Source organism: Saccostrea echinata, unplaced genomic scaffold, assembly GCF_033153115.1.
Source record: "Saccostrea echinata isolate AGI-Se365-2 ecotype Australia unplaced genomic scaffold, CSIRO_AGI_Sech_v1 ptg000054l, whole genome shotgun sequence".
In the NCBI taxonomy this organism is placed as follows: Eukaryota; Metazoa; Mollusca; class Bivalvia; order Ostreida; family Ostreidae; genus Saccostrea; species Saccostrea echinata.
Genome location: NW_026889803.1, coordinates 27,204,402 through 27,228,920, shown reverse-complemented (window position 1 = coordinate 27,228,920; position 24,519 = coordinate 27,204,402). Strand labels below are relative to the sequence as shown.

Below are 24,519 nucleotides of genomic sequence, written 5' to 3'. Positions count from 1 at the left end.
GTAAATAAAGTCAGTAATATATATAAATAAGCAAAATAATTTTTTCAGTAGATTAATTTTGTTTAATGACAAAGTATTCTAATTCTTTATTTTCTCTCAGTAAAATTGAAAATAAGAGTTAAATTTCTGTATGATTCTTCATTAAAAAAAAATAAATACATGCATGTATACAAATGGGAACATTACTGATATTAGTCACACCTTTTATTATTTATTTTCTTGGAATTGCTTCATCTGATTTCATTTGGATTTATAAAATTGTTTTTAAAATAATTAAGTTTAAAGAACTTCTTTTCTGATAATAGTAGAACCCCATAATGCTGGCTATTTCCTGTTATTAGCCTGACCTTACATTCAATCATGGCGGTAAAAATTGTAAACAACTGTTGAAGTGAAGAAGGTTTTTACGTTTTAAACATTCAGGATAACTTTTAAAATGTCTGCAAATGATTTTTTGGTAATAAAATTTGAAGTTTAGACCCAAATGAACGCTTAATATTTTTTTTTTGCGATGTCGGTGACTTTTGTGTCATGATCAATTAGTAGCATCGAAGAGCTCCAATCGATCGACAGTCGATTGTCGGTGACAATCGTTTCATCACTAGTCACTGGGACCTTTGAAATTTACTTCGTTATATCCGTAATTCATTATATCCATATAAGGAATTTGTTAAAAATTTATATATACATAGATTTCAATATAACTTGGCATGCTAGTAAACTATACTAAGATACATCTTCTTTTTTTTTTTTTTTTTTGATTTCGATGAACAGTGTTGCCATGATAACTGAAACTAGAAATTTCTGTGAAATACTTTCAAAACGATACTTCTCCTATAGTTTTGGTCTGATTTTAATATAACATGGCATGCAAGTAGACTACACTGAGATGCATAATTGTCTTTATCGTTTTTTTTATTTTAAAGAATCATGTTGCCATTAGGATTGAAAATCTTTTTTTTTTAGCTCACCTGAGCCAAAGGCTCAAGTGAGCTTTTCTGATCGAAGTTTGTCCATTGTCTGTCGTCATTATTGTCGTTGTTGTAAACTTTTCACAATTTCATTTTCTTCTCCAGAACTACTGGGCCAATTTCAACCAAACTTGGCACAGAGTATCTGTGGATAAAGCAGGGTTCGACACTAACTTTTTAAGTCTTTAGTCCAGCCGGACTAGTGCTTCATTACTTTTACTAGTCCGCACGCGATTTTATTAGTCCGTCAAAAAAAAAAGAAACATCAATGTTTTTTAATATTAATTAAACTTGACAATTAATATACGTATTATTTTTTGAAATAAGCAAAGTATTTGTACGTGAAATATATTATTCCACAGATTCATTGATATCTCGCAATCAGCAAGTACGATCGTATTCCCGATCTCGTTTTTTTTTTTTTTTTTTTTTTTTTTTTTTTGTCTTTACATTACATCCTTAACGTCCAAAATCTTTCTTAAAAGTGTCATACTAAATCATGATCGCTAAAACCTTATACTTCATATCGATCAGTCGAAAAATTAAGCGCTGAATGATTGACCCGGCATTGCGTAACAACCCGCCAAAAGCTAGAAATCTAAAAATACACGAGGGGTTTTCCAGTAAAAGTTGTCGTGAATCGGACATCGGTAATTTATTCATATTGTTTTTCAGAAATTTTTATTGGTCCGTTCGGACTAATTAGCCACATATTTTATTAGTCCGAATGAAAATCTATTAGTCTGAGACTAACGGACTAACGTTAGTGTCGAACCCTGTAAAGGGGATTCACTTTATTCAAATGAAGGGCCACACCCTCTTCCAAGGGGAGATGATTACAAATTAGTGTTAAGTTAATGGCATCTTTTAAAAATCTTCTTCTCAAGAACCATTGGGCCAGGAAAGATGAAACTCATGTGGAATCATCCTCAGGTAGTATAGATTCAAGTTCGTTCAAATCATGACCCCCTGGGGTAGGGTGGGGCCACAATGGACAATCAAAATTTTACATAGGAGTATATAGGAAAAAAATTTAAAAATCTTCTTCTCAAGAACAGTAAAGCCATGATTGGTCATATTTATATTGAAGCATCCTCAGGTGGTGTAGATTCAAGTTTGTTCAAATCATGACCGCGGAGGGTAGGGCCATAATGGATGATCAGAGTTTTACATAGGAATATATAGAAAAACTCTTCTCAAAAACAGCAAAGCCATGATTGGTTATTAACTATTCAGAAGTATCCTAAGGCCAAATAAAAAAATATGTGTGGTTCCGGTTACCCGACCGTCCCTATTTTATACCCCCGACACTAAACTTTTTTCCGGCAATTTTCATATTTTTTCCGGAATTTTCCCAGATTTCTATCAATGGCTCCGGTTTAAGTTTTAGTTTCAGCAATGACGGCCTCCTTGCAAAACATAGTGCAAGTGTTTAATAGTGTTAAATCCAAAGCAAGCTAACATGTAGGTGTCCCCTATCAATATTGACTAGTATTATCACACCACATCTAAATGCCACTTGCAAAGTAGTGATAGGTATTATTTAGAAAAATTAAGAAAATCATTTTGTTAAAAAAAAAAAAGAAGACCCTACCTACCTACCCTAATTTTTTTGGAGGTGTAACTGGAACCACACATATTTTTTTGTTTGGCCTAAGGTAGTGTAGATTCACGTTTGAAAAAAATCATGACCTCCTGGGGATAGGATTGGTCATAATTATATGGAAGCATCCTCAGATAGTGTAGATTCAGATTTGTTCAAACAATGAGGCCAAACAAAAAAATATGTGTGGTTCCGGTTACACTTCCAAAAAAATTAGGGTAGAGCTCCCAAGTGCCTTTGTATGGCTTTTGAAATTTTGGCTGCCTGCGGGGGCATTTGTGGTGATACGACACATCTAATTCTCATTTGACCTCCTAAATGCTAATTGTGACGTCATGAACTAGTGGATTTTCCCATATTTTCTTCAAAAGTTGCAGAAGACATAAATTTTCAGTGGAATTTTCTTTCAGATAATATAGAGCACATGCACTGCCCACAAAGATTTTAATAAATATGATTTTGTAAAGGATTGAAATGGAAATGTAAAATTGAAATGTACAACAGCTGTGGACATTATTTTCTTAATGAGGAAAATAACCCCAGAAATGAGTCATTTTGGGGCTTCTTTTGTTTTAAATGTAGAAAATTAACAAATAAATAACGTCATATTTCCACAATGGTCCTACATTATGCTATATTCTTTCATGATTTATCAAATTCATCTACTCAATTCATATTTATTCCAATTTCATAACTTTTTAAAAACATCAAGTTTTTAGGGCACAATAATGCCCAAACTTTACCTTCTTCTCTGTTAAAACTTTTATATTACAATTACCACATGTATAAAAAATGTTGAAAAAACAGTAAAACAACGACATCCTTGCATCCAAATATGCATGAATGTATAAATAAAAATGAGAATAGTGAATTGGTTATGGGTGAATTAAAAAAAAATGACCAAACACATATTTATCAACCCAAACTAAAAATACAAGCAATGAAAATAGATTTCTATGTCTCAGCATATGTCTTTAGATAGTGTCTAAATACGTGCCAAATATTTCGGTGATATCTCAATTAACAAAAAAGTTATGCCCAAAAATGATGCCAAAATTGTCAGGAGTGCAACACCTTTTTGTGACATTTTGAAATTTCAATATTTTTTGGAGATCTGTGAAATAAATAATTATAATGCTTTATGTTGAAAATAAAGACTTTCCTGATAATATTCAAAGTATTGAGCTTTAAATGTGGACTGTAGTAACTTTTGTTTAATCAAGTTGTGGTCATGACTGATGTTTAAAAAAATGTTATACCATGTCAGGAGTGCAACAGAAAAAATGTAGTGTTTCCAAAAAAACATCAATTGTAAAATTCTGAAAGAAAATTAAGACAAAAAATTTTTTTCAAAGTGTAAGACAATAACTGATATACATTTTAAAATTTATAAATGTTATATAAATCACAAGCAGCATTAATGAGAGTCAAGTATATGTGCATACCCAATAATGTCAGGAGTGCAACATTTGATGTTTTGCTCCCAAGCATGAAAAAAACTATTATCATTATATGATTTTCTTATTTTTATTTTGGACAATAAAGACACAAAGAACATTTTTACCAAATAGATTTATCAATTACAGGGCCTGTCTGTGCTTCAGATCTATATTTCTATGGTCCGGAGTGCAACACATTTTTTTAAATTTAAGTTGTGTGACAAAAACACTTCTATTCAAGCTTAGAAGTATTCATTAATTAATAATGATCTTTTTGTATAATTTAATACTAAATTATTGACAGTTTTATTATTAAAATCCTTCCTTTTTTAATTTTATCAATTCAGATGTGTTTTTATCTTTTTTGTGATTTTTTTAATGAACGTTGAAAATAAACACACTAAAAAATTGTCATAAAATTCAAGTAATTCCTCCTCAACTTCACTGAAACAACAGAACAAGTTCTTATGTATATAGTTTTCACCTCACAATTCTACTTTAAAGGCCCCTATGCTTTTGGTCAGGAGTGCAACAAATATGTTAGAATTATAAATCATCCAATAAGAATAAAAATAAAGAAAAAAAATGATGAGTAGAATTTTTCTGGTGGGTTACTGTGTTTGTCCTCTAAAGGAAAATATGAGCTATAAAATATATTTTATCTTCTAAATATACATTTAAGCTAGTTTTTTGGCATAAGTAGGGAATAATTCCAGATAAAATGCGAATTTTAAATACTTTCATATGTTTTAATTATGAAGTATTGGACTATAAATATTGCACAAATTCATTACCACTTGATGTTGCCAACACTTTATGAATTTTTGTGTTCTATGGTTTTAATTTTAAATTTTACTGCAGTCAGGAGTGCAACAAAACTGCTTTATAATTACCAATGCTTTTTAACTATCTTTACTAAAAAATAAGTTGAAAAAAATTGTTTGATACTATTAGATGTTCAAAACACTATGTCTATCAACAAATTACAGAAATTTTACAATCAATTCAGGGGATAGTTTTCATCATTTCACATATATTTTTAAATACAATTTATATACATTACACTTTGCAAATAGTCATGTGTTAAGGTCTTAAAAATATGAAAAACCTGTCGTAAACGATGAAAAATATCAAAACGAAAAATTGATTTACAAAGTAAGAATGGGTTATTGTGTGTTATAATTTTTAAAACAATGTTAAATAAAATACATATCAGATGTCAGGAGTGGAACACAATAATGTAACATAGGGTCACTTCAAAATCTAGTATTTTTTGTAAGAGAACTCGTATTTAAAAATTCTTTTTTGGCTTAGATTTAAATAAATGACTTGAACGGACAAAAAAGTTAATTTTGGGGAATTGTATTGCTTCATATTTTTTTCATATTAATACTTTTCAAACCAGAATTGAAAAAATAATGTAAAATAACAATCAAAAAGCCAATTCTTTGTCACATACACAAGAGAAGATACTCAATCAAGGTCTAGATTTAATCATTTATACCCCTTTTACCGTTTTCAAGCATAAAAAACTAAAATTTCTTGTGATTATGTATTTTAGAAAGTCTTTTAAGGTGTAATGATATTTTCTTTTTTCAAAAGAAATTTTACTAATAAAAATTCTGAAACTTTTTAATCCAATTGTCTATTCTATTGCCACTTCAGGATTTTAAACTAGAATGCATGTGCAATAAGATGATATAAATGAAAAATATGTTATATGTAGTTGAATTTTTCCAAAAAATTTCAGTTTGGTGGTCATTTTTTTTAATTCACCCTTATGTTTTTACAGCACATTTTAAGAAAAATTATGGATATTCATTTAATATCGTAGTAAAAATTGCATGTATAAATATCATGATACATGTATTATTCTGATATTTGGGGGGGGGGGGGGGGAGGGGGGATCCTAGCTGATATTTCTTGATACGAAAGTTTTGGTGATACCAAAGGGATTCAGGTTTGTTCAAATAAAGTAGCACACCACCTTGAACACATTGAAAGGAGAGATAATCAAAAGGCAAAAGTGGGTGGGTGACTTGAAAATCTTGATAACTTATCAGAAAACACAAAACTTGAGTGAAAGCTTCCATATAGTGTAGCAGGGTTTTCCATCATATGAAAGGATGATGTGCCATACAGGCCCTCAGTAGATTGACAAAAAATTACCATCCAAATTTTACACTTATTTTTGCATATACTTAATCTTTGACATATAAACCTTTATGGAATTCCTCTTTTACCAAAATATGTAAGATATATTTATTTTACTTTATTTCAGGTAGGAGTTCACTGTTTACATCCATTTCCCATTCATTTTTAGCCCCACCCCACTTTATAAAGCTCTTAAAAGGGAAGGGAAGGGGGGGGGGCACAATAGGGAATCCAAGTTTTACATTGAAATGTATAGGAAAAATCTTTAAATATCTTCTTCTCAAGAACCACTGGGGGTGGTGTAAGGGGGGGGGCACAATAGGGAGTCCATGTTTTACATTTGGAAGCATCCTGGGGTAGTGCAGATTCTAAATTGTTCAAATCATGACCCCCTTGGGTAGGATGGGGCCACAATAGGGAATCCAATTTTTACATGGAAATAGAGAGGAAAAACCTTTAAAAATCTTCTTCTCAAGAACCACTGGGCCAGAAAAGCTTAAATTTATGATGAAGCATTGTGGGGTAGTGTAGATTGTAAATTGTTCAAATCATGACCGCCTTGGGTAGGGTGGGGCCACAATAGGGAATCCAAGTTTTAATGGAAATAGAGAGGAAAAACCTTTAAAAATCTTCTCAAGAACCACTGGACCAGGAAAGCTGAAACTTATGATGAAGCATCATGGGGTGGTGTAGATTCTAAATTGTTCAAATCATGACCGCCGGGGGTAGGGTGGGCGCTGGGCCACAATTGGGAATCCAAGGTTTACATTGAAACGTACAGGAAAAATCTTTAAAAATTTTCTCCTCAAGAACCACTTGACCAGAAAAGCTGAAACTTATTGGAAGCATCCTGAGATAGTGTAGATTCTAAATTGTTCAAATCATGACCCTCGGGATAGGGTGGGGCCACAATAGGGAATAAAAGTTTTACATTGAAACATACAGGAAAATTATTTAAAAATCTTCTTCTCAAGAACTTCTGGGCCAGAAAAATTGAAACTTATGTGGAAGTTTCCTGGGGTAGTGAACATTCTAAATTGTTCAAATCATGGCCCCCTGTGGTAGTATGGGACCACAATGAGTATTACAAGGGGGAAAACTGGTGAAGAACAGCAGGGCCAAAGTTACTCAGGTGAGAGTTGTGGCCCATGGGCCTCTTATTTGGTTACATTCCATTTCTTTTGAAATTTGTTCTTAAATGTGTCCCTTGGAACACCTCCCCAGCTATACCAACAAGATTTTTTGCAGGCCAATGTGATATTTGTATGTATCATTCATTTTCTTGTTCATTCTAGCTGTCAGCGTGTGGGTCATGATGTTCTGTTGATATTTTGTAGGAAATGGAGATGTGTGACATGGATTTGTAGACATAATATTTGGATCCCATGAAATGGAAGGAGAGAGCATGGCTACATGTACTTTAGGTAGCCCTATCCAGTCTGATTCCGAGTCAACAGATTCTACAGAGTCTGAGTCCACAGATGCTTCACCCACTAAGAAACAGAGAGTTGATGGTATGGAGTCTTACACCAACTCCTATTGTTTTTGAGGTCACTGAGTCACTCAGGTGACCTATAGCTTCATGCTTTTATCAGTATTCATGTTCTGGAACCAATGATCAAATTCAACTAATTTTGATGTATAGCATCTATGGGCATGATGGGTAAAGAAGAAAAAAATTGTGAATTTCATGATCCATGCCTCCTGGGGCCCGAAGAATGGGGCTAAAACCACCAAAACTAATGCAATCTACATAAATCTTCCTCTTTATTCTATTGATCTCTATACCAACTTAAGGGAGCCTCTACCAAAATTGTGAAATTCATGGCCCTTGGGTCCAGTGTAGGAAGTAAACGTGCGCCAGCATGCTTGAGACGTACTAAATCAAGAGCAGACGTATAAATTTTACTCTGCATCAGCCCGCTTGGACGCACAAATTTTACCTTATTCCCTCCATTTTTGAACATAAATGTTTTGTGAAGGTAATGACTAAATATTCTAGCATACATACAAGGCACAGTTCCCTTAGACAACAAGAAGTGAACAAAACTGATTAAAAAAATCTGTATATATATGAAGAATGCCACAATTTTAAAAAAAAAAAAAATTGTGATACCTTGGGCCTCTTGTTTACCCCCAATTTTTTTTTTTTTTTAAAGTCAGATTAAAGTAGGGATGTCAATTTTGTCAATAATTCATATTCGAATATTCAATGAAAGTATTCGAATATATTCGAATATTCGATAAAATAAATAAAATCTGTTTTATTTTAAATATGCATCATCCTACTCTCGTAGGCATACTTATATTGGAAGTAAAATTGTATGAAGACTTTTGTAGGTGTACAATAAGAAATTCCATTTGATATTTGTCAATGTTTGAAATAAATAATTGATTTAAATGTAGAAAAGTATAATTTTAACAAATGAAACGTGTATTTATAGTAGCCCTACCTGAGGAACCAGTCGTCTCACAAAAGGCAAGATAGCCGTAACGGTATACTGTTCAGATTTCAATACGTGTAATAAATTACAATTATCTACCTGATAAGAGATATGATTATCATCTTTGATACAATGTAAACAAATATTTCCATAGACAATTTTCCTAGGTAATTAACTGTTTTCCCGATAATGAATATAAATTATGTACAACCCGAGATAATCAAGTAATTTACACATTTATTCTGAAATTAAGCCCTTTACAATATTAATTACAGATTAATTCTATCGGACATTCATTCAATGATCAATTAATTTTGTTTTGATAAGTATACTCTTCACGCCTTTTAGATACTCTTAGATTTCATTTGTTGTCCTCGATTCTAGATCCGATCGGATCTAACTAATAAAAACTATGAAAGTACGTTTTGTATTATATACATAAAGCATTATTGTACAATTCTTTACAACACCTTACTCAAAACAAAATACATGTAATTTAGAAGATTTATAAGATAAGAAAGTAGTGAAAGAAATCAGTCGATCGAAATTGATCGCTAGTAAATTAAACAGGAATAATTCCAGCATTGTTCTAATCAAAATCTTTTAATCACAGTACTTCTTTTTATGAAATCTGAAAAACACTGAATATTCGAATCTTAAATTCATATTCGAATATCAACTTATAGAATGAATATTTGAATGTTCGAATATTCGTTGCCATCCCTAGATTAAAGTGATCTAAATGTCTGTGGTATGAATCAAACATACTAAGTGCATAATTATAATGAGTATGGATTCCTCTTCCAGAATTGTGAAATCAGAGTCTTCTTCTTTGCTCTTAGGCATTTTAGAGGCAGATTGCCATTGTAATGAGCAATGGTGTTTTTGTGAAAATTTTTACAATTGGGTCAGGGTTCTGATGTTTGTTAGGGCTCTATTGATCATGTAAGGAAATCTGTACTCCACTTTGAGGAAAGTTATTCCCTTTAGTATATATCAGTGATACCAGTAATTATCCTTTGTCCTCTTATGGACATCTATAGCTAAATATGCAGTATCCATGGGCAGATAATGACCACTAATTCACAGAAACAATATGACATCTGTAGATTATCATTTTCCATATTCATTTTTAGCTCACCTGAGCCGAAGGCTCAAGTGAGCTTTTCTGATCGAAATTTGTTCATCTGTTGTCGTGGTTGGCATTGTCGTTGTAAACTTTTCACATTTTCATCTTCTTCTCGAGACCCACTGGGCCAATTTCAACCAAACTTGCCAAAAAGTGTCCTTGGGTTTTGTTTGTTTGTTTGTTGTTTAATGTCCCTCTTGAGATTTTTCACTCATATGGAGACGCCACCACTTGCCGTTGGAGAGCTGTAAATTTTGATCTATACTCGGCACTTCGGGCCATTGAGCAGTGAGGGATCTTTTTCATGCCAGCACCTACTGGCACCTACTGCGACACGGGACCTCAGTTTATAGGGTATCATCGGAAGGACCGGTCTCCACGTCCCACAGTGGGATTCGAAACCTGCAATGTAAGGATTAACTCCTTACGTGTCCTTGGGTAAAGAGGATTCAAGTTTGTTCAAATAAAGGGCCATGCCTTCTTCCAAGGAGAGATAATTTTGAATCATTTAAAAATCTTCTTCTCAAGAACCACTATGCTAGAAAATATGAAACTTATGTGGAAGCATCCTCAGGTAGTGAAGATTCATGTTTGTTCAAATCATGACCCCCAGGGGTAGGGTGGGGCCACAATGGGGGATCAAAAATTACATAAGGAAAACATGGAAAAAATCTACAAAAATCTTATTCTCAAGAACAGCAAAGCCATGATTAGTCATATTTATATGGAACCATCCTCAGGTAGTGTGCAATCAAGTTTGTTGAAATCATGATCCTAGGGGGTAGGCTGGGGCCACAATGGGTGATCAAAGTTTTACATAGGAATCACAGGCACTTGGGGTATGGACCCCCCCCCCCTTTTTCCCATTTTTTTTTCTTTTTAAATCTGGGGTCGAGTCACCTTTTTCCTATTTTTGAATTCTAATATGCACTGTATGTTATCAATAATATAACTCTTTTGTCTCTATAAGCTGTTTTTAAATATATCGTTTTCGACTGATACATATAAAGAGAGAAGGCTTGCAACTCTTTTCTCATCGTCTGCCTCACCTCGCTTAAACTTCGCCTGATTATTTATCGAAAGAATAAGAAAACATGAAATATGCATACATCAATAAATTCGTTATACATTCTTCTTTCTTTTCATATTTCAATTTAATTTTTATGTGCCCCCGATTTGTAAATATTTCGATTAAATCATCCGCATCTAGGGTAAATTTTGGGGGGGGGGGGGTCCATACCCCAAGTGCCTGTGTGCAAGCCTTCTCTCTTTTTATGTATCAGTCGAAAACGATATATTTAAAAACAGCTTATAGAGACAAAAGAGTTATATTATTGATAACATACAGAGCATATTAGAATTCAAAAATAGGAAAAAGGTGACTCGACCCCAGATTTAAAAAGAAAAAAAAATGGGAAAAGGGGGGGGGGGGTCCATACCCCAAGTGCCTGTGATAGGAATACACAGGAAAAATCTTTAAAATCCTTCTCAAGAACAGCAAAGCCATGATTGATCATAATAAATATAAAAGCATCCTCAGGTAATGCAGACTCAAATTTGTTCAAATCATGACCACCACCATCGTGCCTTTGACTGAAGGTAATGTGCATTTAACAATGTTTAGGGATATTTTTGCATTGTATTCGACATAGTCACAGTAAATCTAGTGAGGTGCTTGGGCCCAAGTTAGACATTGTTCTCATGTGAGTAATGTGGCCCATGGGCCTCCTGTTAAAGTTGATTGAACAAAATTTCAAGTACATCTTTATTGCAAATTTTTTTTTAGACTCAGATGAAGAGTCATCTAACAGCTCACCTGGTGGAAGAACAACTGCAGAAGTGGAGAAAACACCCAAAGAGGAAGGGGACCAATGTATTGCAGAAACAATTGTGTTTTCTCTCCTTCAAAAACAACGCCACCCAGAGTTTGAAAATCATATTGTGCCAAATATTTATATTGACCAATATAATTTCAGAATTTTCATGTATGATGCAGATGGAGATTTTCTTATATCTACTGCCCTTGTACCACTTTTTTATGAGGGAACTTTAAGTCCTGCAGCAATAATCTGCCTTTGGATGGTTTTGCATTATAGATTATTTTGTACCAAAATTAGAGAGGGTGAACGACTTAAGTCACGGTTCATGGAGTTAACTAACATAACTCGTGAAATTTATTCCAACAGTTTAAAATTCCATGTGTCGTCTTTTCCTACACAAAAGCAGCACAGTTTACCTGACATTTTGGATCCATTTAATTTTCATAGGGATGAAAATTGAAAAGATGTAGGTACAGTATATGTCTACAATGAAGCTCATTAAATTAATTAAATGATGAAACACACTTTTAAACTTTACCTGCTGCAAAGTCAGACTTTGCTTAAATTTTGATATTATTATAAGTTTAATTTTATTTAAGCTCACCTGAGAGAAAGGCTCAAGTGAGATTTTTTTTATTGAAGTTTGTCCATTGTCAGTCCATCTATCTGTTAACTTTACTAATCACATTTTCAACTTCTCCAAAAGCACATGGCCAGATTTAGCACAGGGCATCAAAGTTGATTCAAGTTTGCTCTAATGAAGGGCACATCTTGAAAGGGGATATAATTAATATAAAAAAAAATTCAAACAAAAAACTGCAAAAATAGGGTGGAATCCTTTAAATTTTTTTATTGTTATTAAAAATGAAGTAAATAGATACTGTTTTTTAATTACCGATCTCCAGTTCTGAGTATATGAAGATGTACAATCGGTACTCAAATCTTTTAAAGACTTTATCAGACGGAAGTTTGATTTGTTGATAGTCCAAGTGAAATGTGACATTCATACACATGTATGTATATAACAAGTCCTTTAAGGAGATGTGAAAGATTTAAAAAGTCCTTTTTACTGATAAATAAAATATTAAAAACAATTTTTAACATATATCCGTTTTGTTGTGGAAGTAATAAAGGAATTTTATAGGAACACATGGTTAACAATATTTTGAGATATACGGAGAAAATTGAGGAACATTTTTTGTTCGCAAGAAATACAACAGTTTTTCCTATGGGTGGCACTGCAGCTCTCTGGTCTTCTATCTCAATTTTTTCAGACCAGCAAGCTAAAGATCTGCATGCAGCTACGCAGCAAGTAAATTGCGGAAACATAGTGCTTAGGTACAATGATAGCTTTATATATTATTTTGTGGAAACGTAACTAAACGTAAAAATGATTTTTTTTTCAAAATTTTTGGAAATTTAATATGAGAAATACTTACTGACACTTTTTGTATATTCAATTTGCCATATCATCTGGCTCCGTGGCATAGTCTTATAAACTTTAAGTTTATTCTAGGCACAATACTGTGTTGTTTATGATTTTTTATATTGTATTATTTTATGGCATTTTTGGAATGTTTAACTAATCACAATTCCTACTCATTATCTATGGTGTTGTATTCTTTGTTGTACTTTTAACTATTTTATATGTTTTTGGCATTATACTTTGTCATTTATAAGGAAAGTAAATGACCATTTCAGTTTCTTAAATATGCGTGTTGCGTTGTATTGTGTCAAAATGTGCACCATCCCATCAGTTATCCGAAAAAGGGGGTCCTTATGGCATAAATGGATATTTCAAAAGCTTTTAAGCTGGGGCCAGGATGGATATGGATATTTCAAAAGCTTTTAAGCCGGGGCCAGAGCATATAGTGTTACCCTGTTCCGTCCTTCTGTCATTCCTTCATCATTCACTTTCCGTTCATTATCTCTGCAACAGTTGTACACATTCAACTCAGTTTTGACATACAGATACTTCATAGGAATACGCAGGTCTAGTTGGAATTTGGTCATGGTCCGATGATTTTTGACAGAGTTATCCCTCTTGAACTTTGTGCAGGTAGTTTACTAGAAAATACAGATCAAGTTCGAATTTGGTCATGGTCTGATGATTTTTATGCCCCCTATGAAGAAGAAAGGGCATATTGCTTTGCTGCTGTCGGTCGGTCTGTCTGTCTGTTGGTCCACCAACAGTGTCCGTTTATTTTCTTCGCAGAGGTTGCACACGCTGAAATGAAATTTGGTATACAGATTTATCATAAGAATATCTAGGTCAAGTTCTGTTTTGGATATGATCAAGCAATTTTTGTCAGAGTTATGCCCCTTGGACTTTGAAAAATTCCAATTATTTGCAGTTTCCGTTCATTTTCTTCGCAGAGGTTGCACGTGTGTACTGAAATGAAATTTGGTATACAGATTTATCATAAAAATATCTAGATCAAGATCTGTTTTGGGTACGATCAAGCAATTGTTTGACAGAGTAATGTCCCTTGGACTTAGAAAAATTCCAATTATTTGAAGGGGGGGGGGGCATATTTTAGTTTTAGCTCTCTTTTGTATAAGGTTGAAATTGCATGTGCAGGTATTTTACCAGGAAATACAGGTCAAGTTCGAATTTGGTCGAGGTTCAAAGATTTTTGACAGAGTTATCCCTCTTGAACTTAGAAAAAAAAAAGAAATTTTTAGTTTCAGCTCTCTCTTGAAGGGATGTATGTATAAGGTTGAAATTGCAAATGCAGGTACATGCATTTTACCAGAAAATACAGGTCAAGTTTGAATACAAATTTAAAACTAAATATTGCATTTGAAATTTTGGCTGCTTGCAGTGGCATTCGTGGAGTTAACGACACATCTAGTTTCTGCTAGGTTTAAAATTAATATCTATCTAATAAAAACCCACCTTATTCTTAATTTTAAGGTTCTTTTTTAACCTCAAATTCTTTAATCGATATTATTCTAAGCTATCATTGTGAACAATCACGTATCTGTTTTTAAATCTTATTCTTTCCGAATTAGTGAAGTCGCATATGTTTGAACACATGAATGAAATTGAAATCAAAACCATGGGTAGGTGGAATTCTTCTGTTAGACCTGTTGTTCGAATGTTAAATGAGAATTTACATATTGCAAAGTACTAGTATCTGGGTCGCTGGACCATTAAGTATTCAGAGACCACGGAAATGTGCTCAACGTAATGAACATGAATAACAATTTCGGACTTCTGTTCATTAGATAAATCGGCATGGAATTAGGGTTTGGGTTGACTTCTGCCATTCAAGAGATGATTAAGAAAAATGATATACCCGACAGTTCTCATTGTGGTGGTAATGATATTGGCTACCCACATATTATACTGAAGGGCTTACGTGTAGAAAAACATGAAGATTACTGCAGCTTATATTTCACACTTATGCCAATGAAACTGTTGCTAAAGACAGTTATGGTCTGGTCGCATATATTACCACGTAGTAGTTGATCCTTGTGTCTTTCAAAAACGATGTAGAAAATTTGAGAACAGATCTGGCTAATTTATTGTTTAAAAAAAACATGCATGTGGAATTTCCTTAAAATATCCTGATATTTCATATAAATATGTAACCCTTTTCCGCAATGATGGCACATATTTGTTAGGCTGGATAACGATATATTTATCATTCCATTAAAGAATGCACCGATGCACTTGTCCTCTACTCTGATAGATTTTATCCATATTATTTGAACAAAAATGTTACGCGTTAATTGTCTAGTTTTGGGAGCCTGAGAGGATGATAGTCGATTGTACATAGCTGGTGGTTTTCTGTGTGACCGTTTTCGGTATTTATACCATACTAACAACATGCTCCAGACACCCTCCCCCTTTCCCATTCCCCATAGACCCTCAAAGCAGGACTTTTGTAAGCAAAATCAATATAAAAAATCCCCTTGTATATCTTTCTCTAGAATAAGAGTAAAAAGTGTCGTCGTAATACAAACCGTTTTACCAGGTCAATCTGATTATCTGATATTTTTTTCATTAGTAGCAAAGTCGGGTATGTAGATTTCATTCGGGACAAGATACCAATGCGAATCCGAAATCGGATTTCAAAAAGCCTAAGTTCAAAAGACCAATTATTCCTCATGTGGCAAAGAAAAGAGTTATAGAGCGCAGTTGCTAATAATTCAACCGGTTTCATCGAATGATTTTGGCATGACAAACGATTCTCAAGAGAGTTTGTTGCCTAATATCAAATGCGAAGTTCAGGAAAAACAATAAATTTGTTATTCAATTGCCTAGTTTAATGTTTAATAAACGGTTGCAACTTTTATGCAAAGCGTTATAACGCATATTTAGACTATTTAACCCAATCAAAAGTAAATCTTGACATTCATTAAATTCATGAATGTAACGATATTTTAGGCGATAAATTAGATTTTATGTAGAAAGCACTTGCGACACTTTAACACGAATACCTCTTCTAGACAGTCAGTGCATATAAAGAATGACTCAACTATAAACATAAAGAATGACTCAATTATAAACAAACTAAAGATGTTTTACTGTTATTTGTTTTTCAGAGTGTGACAGGATTTCGAGGCATGTATCAAAATTCTTCTAGCTGTCATCTAAAATGACGTGAGAGCACTGATGAAAAATTACACATTCATTACTTCTGATGATTTGAAAGTTGACATGACATTCTAAACACGTAAACAAATCTTATTTGAAAAAACACAGTTTAAAAAAAAACAAAACAATTAAATGCTCCTATTTTATTCTCCTTCAACAAATACTTATCTGAAAATGATTTATTCAGAATGCATTTGTTTTAGCTGCTTTTCTTTTTACAGAATGTATAATTGTTGTATTATAAGACATTTACCTGCTTATCAGAACAAATTTAAATTTATCAGTTTATGTGGTGTTTTTAGCATCTATTACAAACAACCTCGCCTAAAAATTGAATTACATGAAGGATGGGTTCAATTCATAAATATCAAAACTTTGACCATGAAATCGATATTAAAAGAATTACAAATATCCATGAATGAGCCAATCATTGATAATATGAAATATGTGGGTTCAGAGTAAGTTTTTTGTATACTCTAAATGAACTTTAAATTCCATTGCCCGTGCGATTGCTTCCCACTTTTTCTCTTTTCGTTCCATTTTGTTTTTAAATTTAAATATCACATTGTCTTACCACGAGGCTTGAAGATTTTTTTAAATTCAAATTTGATCAATGAAAAGAATTTTGAAAAATATAAATAAAGAAAAAAAAAAGCTTGAGCATTGGGCGAACTGAAAACTATAGCTTTGAATTAGGCCTTGTCGCCATTGAAGTAGGAATGAAATTCCTCTTTAACACTATTACAAATTCAGTTTAAATTTCAAATTTCCTATTCTTAATTTTATTTCTTAAAAAATAAAAGTTAATTGTATCATTGTTTTTATTCTAAACGAACTTATTGTTTCTCAAATTTTTGCCATTTTTAGAAACATTTTCTTATTGTTTAAAATAAAACTTTGTAAAACACAATATCTTTCAATCGTGAGTGTCTCATGAAGAGGTAAAATTAAATTGTTTAACAGTGTTGACTCCAACCTTTTCTTTTTTTCTGTGTTGATTTTTTTCTTTGAAAAAAAATTGAAAAAAGGACAATTTTGATTACGAAATGACTGTATAAATTTATTTAATATATTTTTTGCTTGATTGTCTTTATACATGTATTCATCAATTTTCTCATTTAAAATCTAACACTTTCGTCATAGGAGTATTTTTTTCACAAAGGAGTTTCAGTAAATACATTCATGGCTCCTTCGCTTTAGCAGACTTTTGATGGCCGACCGGAAGTGACGGTTTCTGTAACCAAATATAACGGGACTAAATCCTGAGTTAAGCAAAACTGGAATGTAGGATATCTCCATCAAAACTTGTTTGGATATAAAACCGATGTTTAAGTATATCACAAAACACACGGTAAGCAGATGAGGTAACCAACATATTGTAGACATAAATGCAAGCATAAAAACTGTCACAAAAGCTTTCCGCTTACGAAGCCCTCGCTTTCTGGAATGCTGGAGTTGCACACTTTTTATCAGTGTATGTATTCTTTTCGAATGACTCCTTGCAATGTAGAACAGATACAAGTGAATACATGAATTTGCTATCAGAAGACAAAGAACAAGAATTTCTGCACCAATACGGAATGAGTCTGTAAAGACATGAATGGTGCACACTCCGTAGGCATCCCAGTTGTTCCAACCCAGAAAAGGAAGTAAAAAGTATGCATACCCAAAAATAAAAGAACAGACATTCCATAAAATCACATGCCACGATTTGAATCGACGATACCTCCAAGGGTCAACAATACAGATGAGTCGTTCTAATGCCAAACCCAACAGAGCAAATAATGATGCCAAAATTCCACTCCGAAACACGGTGAAATTAAGGAGACATAGGTGCTTTTTAGTAAACACATGGGCAGGCAAAATGAGAGATGAGGCGTAAAATGGTACACCTAGGACTATGATTATGTTAAGAACAGCCAGATTGATAATTAACTTGTCGTGCGTCCTTCGCAAGCACTTGAAACGTAAATATGTAGTCAGTACAATTCCGTTTGTAGCAAGGGGGAAAATCATAACCAAAACTAGAACCACTAGAATGATGGTCCTTTTGTCGTCCAGTGTATGTAGATTTCGGAGAACTTCTTGAATTTCCTCCTCCTCCAAACTACTCCCATTTTTGTACGAGGTGTAAATCATTCTTAATTTAGCCTCCTGTCCAGAAAATGCAAGTCATTTTTCTTGAAGAATGAAAAAGTCCGATAAATTCAAAGCGTATAATGTTTATCTACAGGAATGTCCTTGAGCTTTGCTCAATCTCTTGGCCAATGGAATATTAAATATATATCTGTCAAGATCAGTTAATATCGATGGAGCACACACAATCCGTTGTCGACGAACAGATATCCCACTACTTTGTATTCCGTTTTCTATTATGGATGTGCAAAGAACGTTCCTTTTTCTTTTTTGTCATAAACATAAGTCAACCCTTCCCTGGAGGCAAACAACAGGGCCTAATTTTGACTGACATGACATATTAGTCCCTCTAAAGACTATTTTGCACCTAGGACAGTGATGTACCAGGATAAGCACTTACTCGGCTGTTTCGACAATTTCATGGGTTAAAGAGACCACTGAATTAAAAATCTATGCCTTAAATCGACCAATCAATGTACCCCTGGTTTTTGTTACAGATTTTATTTTAACATCCGCAAATTGATTTATAAGATTCTGTAAAATTATCCTACAATGACAGAGATTTCTTTAATTAATTAAAAATCTACCAGAATTAATTAATTTGCTACTGCAAATGAGTGTTGAGTTTTTTTTTAAAGAATGAGATATTGACAGTTTACCAAATACGTATTCCCATATGGATCATTTTAATAAGGCAGCATTAAAATTCATGCTAAAATTACGTAATTTAAACGTGCATTTTTGAGGGATGTATTAGGTTTTCCCGCATATTATGAATTTTTTCAATTTGACTTTTCTATCAAAATATTTCTCATGTTTCCGCAAAATGAATGCAATGCTACCACATATTTTTCATATATGAACTAAATTTCTGCAGAGTTCTTGTGTTTATATTTGTGAGCACATATACGCATTAGCAGCGACACCGACTTTTTTAAAATGACTAATTTATGTTCATATCATGAACGCTCCTTCTTTAACGCTCCATTCTGACAACACTAATGCACTCTGTACTTTGTTGAATCTGCTCTAGAACCCCATTCCCAGCTACCCACCCCCACCCCCTTTATAAAAAGTGTTAAAAAAAATCAATATGGAGAAGTTTTAAAGAGTTAAGTTCGATTTAATTTGGAATTTTGAAAGGAAAGAAAAGGCCATGAATAGGTTTTTCTCACAGTATCCCTGTCGAATATATATATGCATAATGTGCACATTGATATTAAACATCATAAGATGGGTTTTGTGACTCAAAGTGAGGAATAACCAAACAAGCTATATATAATTAATTTCTTTAGGTCAGACAACAGTTTCAATTTCAAACAAAACTCTCACAAGCTTTTATGATTTTGAATGAATGCACAATTTTGTTGAGAATACAATCTCAGTTTTTACGAATATTCTTGCCACATGATAATAACTCATAGTGACATTTTATTTGTTTCACAGAGTTCCTAAAGAACCCGTTGTGTTGTTTTGCAATCTGTCATGGAATGTGACACGTGGTTGTTGGAGAAAATTTGTGTCTTCTTTCGAATTCCTACATGACAAGACAGTAAACAACTGAATACTAGTATGAATATAAACATACTACTGCGAATTATAAAGTTCACACATCCATCACTCCGCGTTCATCGATTTAAAATAAGTATTTAAAAACTTCTAACTACAAAGAGGATTGGAAGCTTAACACTTCTTGCAATCAACAATGTGAGGGCTTCAAAAACATCCTCATTTGATTTTTCCTCATTATGATAAACAAGAATAACAACCTAGCTAAAAGTTGGATTTATACATTTGAACTATAGTACATGCATATTACAATAATGCATTCACCTCTGTGTGTTACCGATACTAACAATTAAGTAGAGGGATACAACAGTTTTTCTAACACGTGTTGCAATCCATCTCAAATGTACAGTGTAGTTTGTACATAAAAGGATTGGTTGTATTGGGTACTTGTGTACATGTAATTACCCCCACGTTATAAGGTATTATTGCAAATGACTGATAGAATGAAATTACTACCAAGGATTTTATTTTATAAACTAAATTCAATTTCGTTGTAAACAATTGTTATCGTATAGATCCAATAATTCAATTAGTTTTATCAAAATAGAATCATTGATTGTATTTTGTTTTACGCTCCACTCGAGAATTTTTCACTCAAATTTAGATCTATATTCGGCACTCAGGGCCATTGAACTTTAAAAGTTCTTTATCGTACCAACGCCTTCCGTGACACGGGACCTCGGTTTATAAGGTCTCATCCGAAAGACCCGCGACTTTCACTTCTAGTACCACTACCTTTGTTTACGTCTAAGGTTTTACGTGGCGCGGCGAACGAGAATCGAATCCGGGCCTCTCAATCACGAAGAGCTTTTATCAACAGAAGAGCAATGTAAAAATTTTATTCAAGGTTTTGAATGACACTTTCATTTTTGACCTAAGAGTTTTCTAAAATTTCTTTACAAACGAAAGTATTGACAGTTTAAAATTAATGATTTGGAAATATAAAACGAGAAAATCAAAAAGGACAAATTAAAATTATATGAATATTTCATATATGTATGAGTTAAGCGTAAAAACAAATTTGTATCAATTAAGGTACGGCGAAATGGGAACACACCCAATTAAGTAGAACGGATTTATAATTTGTACTTAAAAGAACACGTTAAAATACAAGTAGTGTATTGTTTTAAAAAAAGCTTTTAATGTTTCATTGTTAAAAATTGACTGAAAAAGGGAAATAAATTCATGTAATTTTTGCTTTAACTGATGTGATCAGAATTGAATAGCAAAGAAAGAAAAAAAGGAAAATATGCTTTTTTCTGTTGATATTTACAGGTGCATTCTTGGCTTCTTTGCCAAAGAGTGTAGCTTTCAATGGTCGTGTGCGGGTTCAGTCTCTGTTAGTTACCTATATGTACTTTAATTGGACAAAACCTTGAGTTAATTAGAGCTAAAATGTAGGAGCTATGGTATAAAACTCATATTTAGGTAAATCACAAAATACGCTGTAAGTAAAGGTAATCAACATGTTGTAAAGCATAAAAACTGTCAAAAACCTTTCCGCTAACGAAGCCCTCGTTTTCCGGTGTGTTGGAATCGGACACTATTAATTAAGCATACTCTGTCTTCGGTAATGACCGTTAGCGAATTAGAACAGATACAAATACACGTATAAATTTGCTATCAAAAAACAGTATTTCTGCTCCAGTACAGAATGAGTACATAAAAAAAAAAATAAATGGTATTATCTGCACATATTTATTGATGCCAGGTGGTCCATTGATTGATAAGCAAGGTTTTAAAATTTAAGGGGTATATAGCAATTTGTGTAAAATTATATTTGTTTTCTTTATGATCCTTCTGCGAGGTTACTATTTACATGTAAATAATCTGGGTTCTTGTAGTTTGCCCTCTTATAAGCAAAACGTTTTTCTATTATTTTAACGAATGTCTATTTGTTCTTTTCCTTTTTTAATCGAAGTTGGTTACATCTTGAGTATATGTATAATTTCAGAGGTGGAATCAGGTGCCAAGGAGAAGTAAGCATTCTCTGTCAACCGGTCATATATATATATATATATATATATATATATATATATATATATATATATATATATATATATATATATATATATATATATATATATATATATATATATATATATAATTTCAGAGGTTGAATCGGGTGCTTCGGAGGAGTAAGCATCCTCTGTCGACCGGTCACACCCGCCGTGGGCCTATGTTTTGATAGGTATAGAAATTTAGTATAAAAACAAAGGTATAACATTTGAAACGCGTCAGCCAAAATACGACCCAATGATAGGTTATATTTGTTAACAAAGTTATTAATATAACGATCATAGAATTTAAGAAATGCTGACCTGTCAGTAGACTGCCTCGGTTTAAAAAAAAAAAGATCGTACTCGGAGCATGCTCTTGAGTATCGAATAAGTTGGGAGACGTGAATACCATGTACAAGTCACATATTGCTACACAAACAAGGAAACGATGGAAAAGCTTAAGTCATCCCATTTGTCATACATTTTTTGTTTTGTTTTGTTTGTTTGTTTGTTTTTTGTTGTTGTTGGTTTTTTTTTTTGCAAACAATACAAGACAAAAAATGTGAGAAAGAATTTTTAGAGATTGAGAAAGAAAGAGAGAGAAGGGGGAAGAGAGAGGGGGACTGAACTTTTCAACATATTGCTAATAAAAAATGATTTTAGAGTTTTTAAAGTTTTTTATCAATTTCCTGCCAATGCATTAAAATTTCTCAAAGGACAAGATAGGCTAAGACCCCTTTTTGGCCCCTGGTTTTGGGTGTCTTTTAGAATGAGGCAACAGTTTATCAATGAAAACCTGTTGTCACCCCTACCACAAAATGAGTATTGATTCTAAGTTATGGAATACACAGAGGTCACAGGAGGGTCAGAAAATATGTCAATTTCCGAATTTTCTCATTTTTATGCAAATTTTCATCGATTTTACAGCACATTTTGTTTTACAAAACATAGAGCACAAGCTTGCCTATCTACCAAATTTATATATTTCATACACTAGTACCAGATGCATCTTGTGTATAAAAATCTCAGATAGGCAAGCTTGTGCTCTATGTTTCCCGAAGTGAAAAGTATCTTGAATTTGACAAAATTCCACCAGAATTGAGGGAATTTGGGAAAATGTCATACTTCTGCACCATCTTGTGGACTCCGTGTAATCTTTGAATCAAAATGAGTGCTGTTTTTAAAACAAGCATCATTTTTAGTTCTTAACAACAAACTATCACAGTTTTAACTGTGTTCCGATTTTAACATCAAATAAGGGGCCAGATTCGGCCGTTACCATACCTTGTCCTTTATATTTTTTTTAACAGTATAAACTTTTCAATTCTAATTCTATCAGTAATTACATGTTTTAAAGCCCCAGTACTTAATTTTGCTGGTTTTGTGAACTTAATTGAAAAGATGTACTGTTTAATAGTCTTAATTAGAATTTTTTGAGCTTTTAAAAGGTCGATGTCTTTTTGCATTTACAATTTTGAAATTTAGTTGTTAGTTTCCTTTGTCGTCTATAGTCAGTAAAACATCTTAATATGAAACAGATGTGGCAGATTAGTGGTGTCTTTTACTTCAAGTTCACTGGGATTTATAGAGTCCACATATGAATGGAAGTAACTACAATTAATTGTTAATTGATATCAAAACATCATAGATATACTAGTACATGTATCTGAATGTCGAGTTGAAGATCACATCAAGTGTTTTTTTTTCCTCATGTAGATGCATTTGAATAAATTCTGCGTCATAGGAATATAAAAACAAGTCGGCTAATAAAGAAGCACAATTAGTGTCCATCACAATTCCAACATCTTGGGAGTCCTGTTCTCCGAAGACTATACATAAATATTGTCAATGAGGGAGTCCAGCATCCTTTTAATATCAATGTACTTTTGTGTTAAATCAGAATGATTTTTAACGAAGTAATTTTATTGATGACCAATCACAAGACACGAAAATATCGGAGTTTCATAAAATATATGGAGATAACGAACAGTGTTCAAGCTCAAGAGCCCATTCAAACAATACAAATCAGGAGTAGAGCAAACACGGACCTCTAAAACATCAGAGGTGGGATCAGGTACCATGGAGGAGTGAGCATCCCCTGCCGACCAATCACACCCGCCGTGTGCTCCTTGTTATGATCTGGAAATAATGGAAATATCCGTCGACAATTCAGTGTGTAAATAATGGCCTAACAATTAGTATGAAAGATGTCAGCATTTGACTTAGTGATAGATTTATTTGCTGACAAGGTCATTGTATCGACCATAGAACTTACAAAATGATGACTTTAAACGAGAATGTTGATATTCGCGTTTCATCAACTTGTTTGTTAATAACTTACTTCGTTTTAGAAATTGTTCAAAAGTAGGGCATGCTCTTGCGTATATCGAATCAACTGAGAGATATAAACCCCATATGCAGGTGATGAGGGTATATTGCTGCATAAGTAAGGGAAGTTGACGATTGGAAAGTTAAAGTCATCACGTTTATTATAAAGCTTTGTTGTTAGATTACCATTAACATCTTTATCTAGTAAAATATTCAAATATGAAACAGATTTTGATTGACGTGTTTGTTCAAAGTGTTTAACACTGAAATGTGACTTTGAAGAATTTCATCCTTAGAAAGTGAAACAGTGAGTATACGTT

General features: G+C 33.1%; 1 protein-coding gene across 1 annotated transcript; it reads left to right on the top strand.

Moving 5' to 3' along the window:
* Positions 1–7,553: 7,553 nt before the first annotated feature.
* Positions 7,554–12,285, top strand: LOC133171942 (uncharacterized). The gene is made up of 2 exons (XM_061306735.1): positions 7,554–7,681; positions 11,527–12,285. Exons 1-2 carry the CDS (start codon positions 7,558–7,560, stop codon positions 12,018–12,020), a joined length of 618 nt encoding a protein of 205 aa, XP_061162719.1. The 5' UTR covers positions 7,554–7,557; the 3' UTR covers positions 12,021–12,285.
* Positions 12,286–24,519: the final 12,234 nt, after the last annotated feature.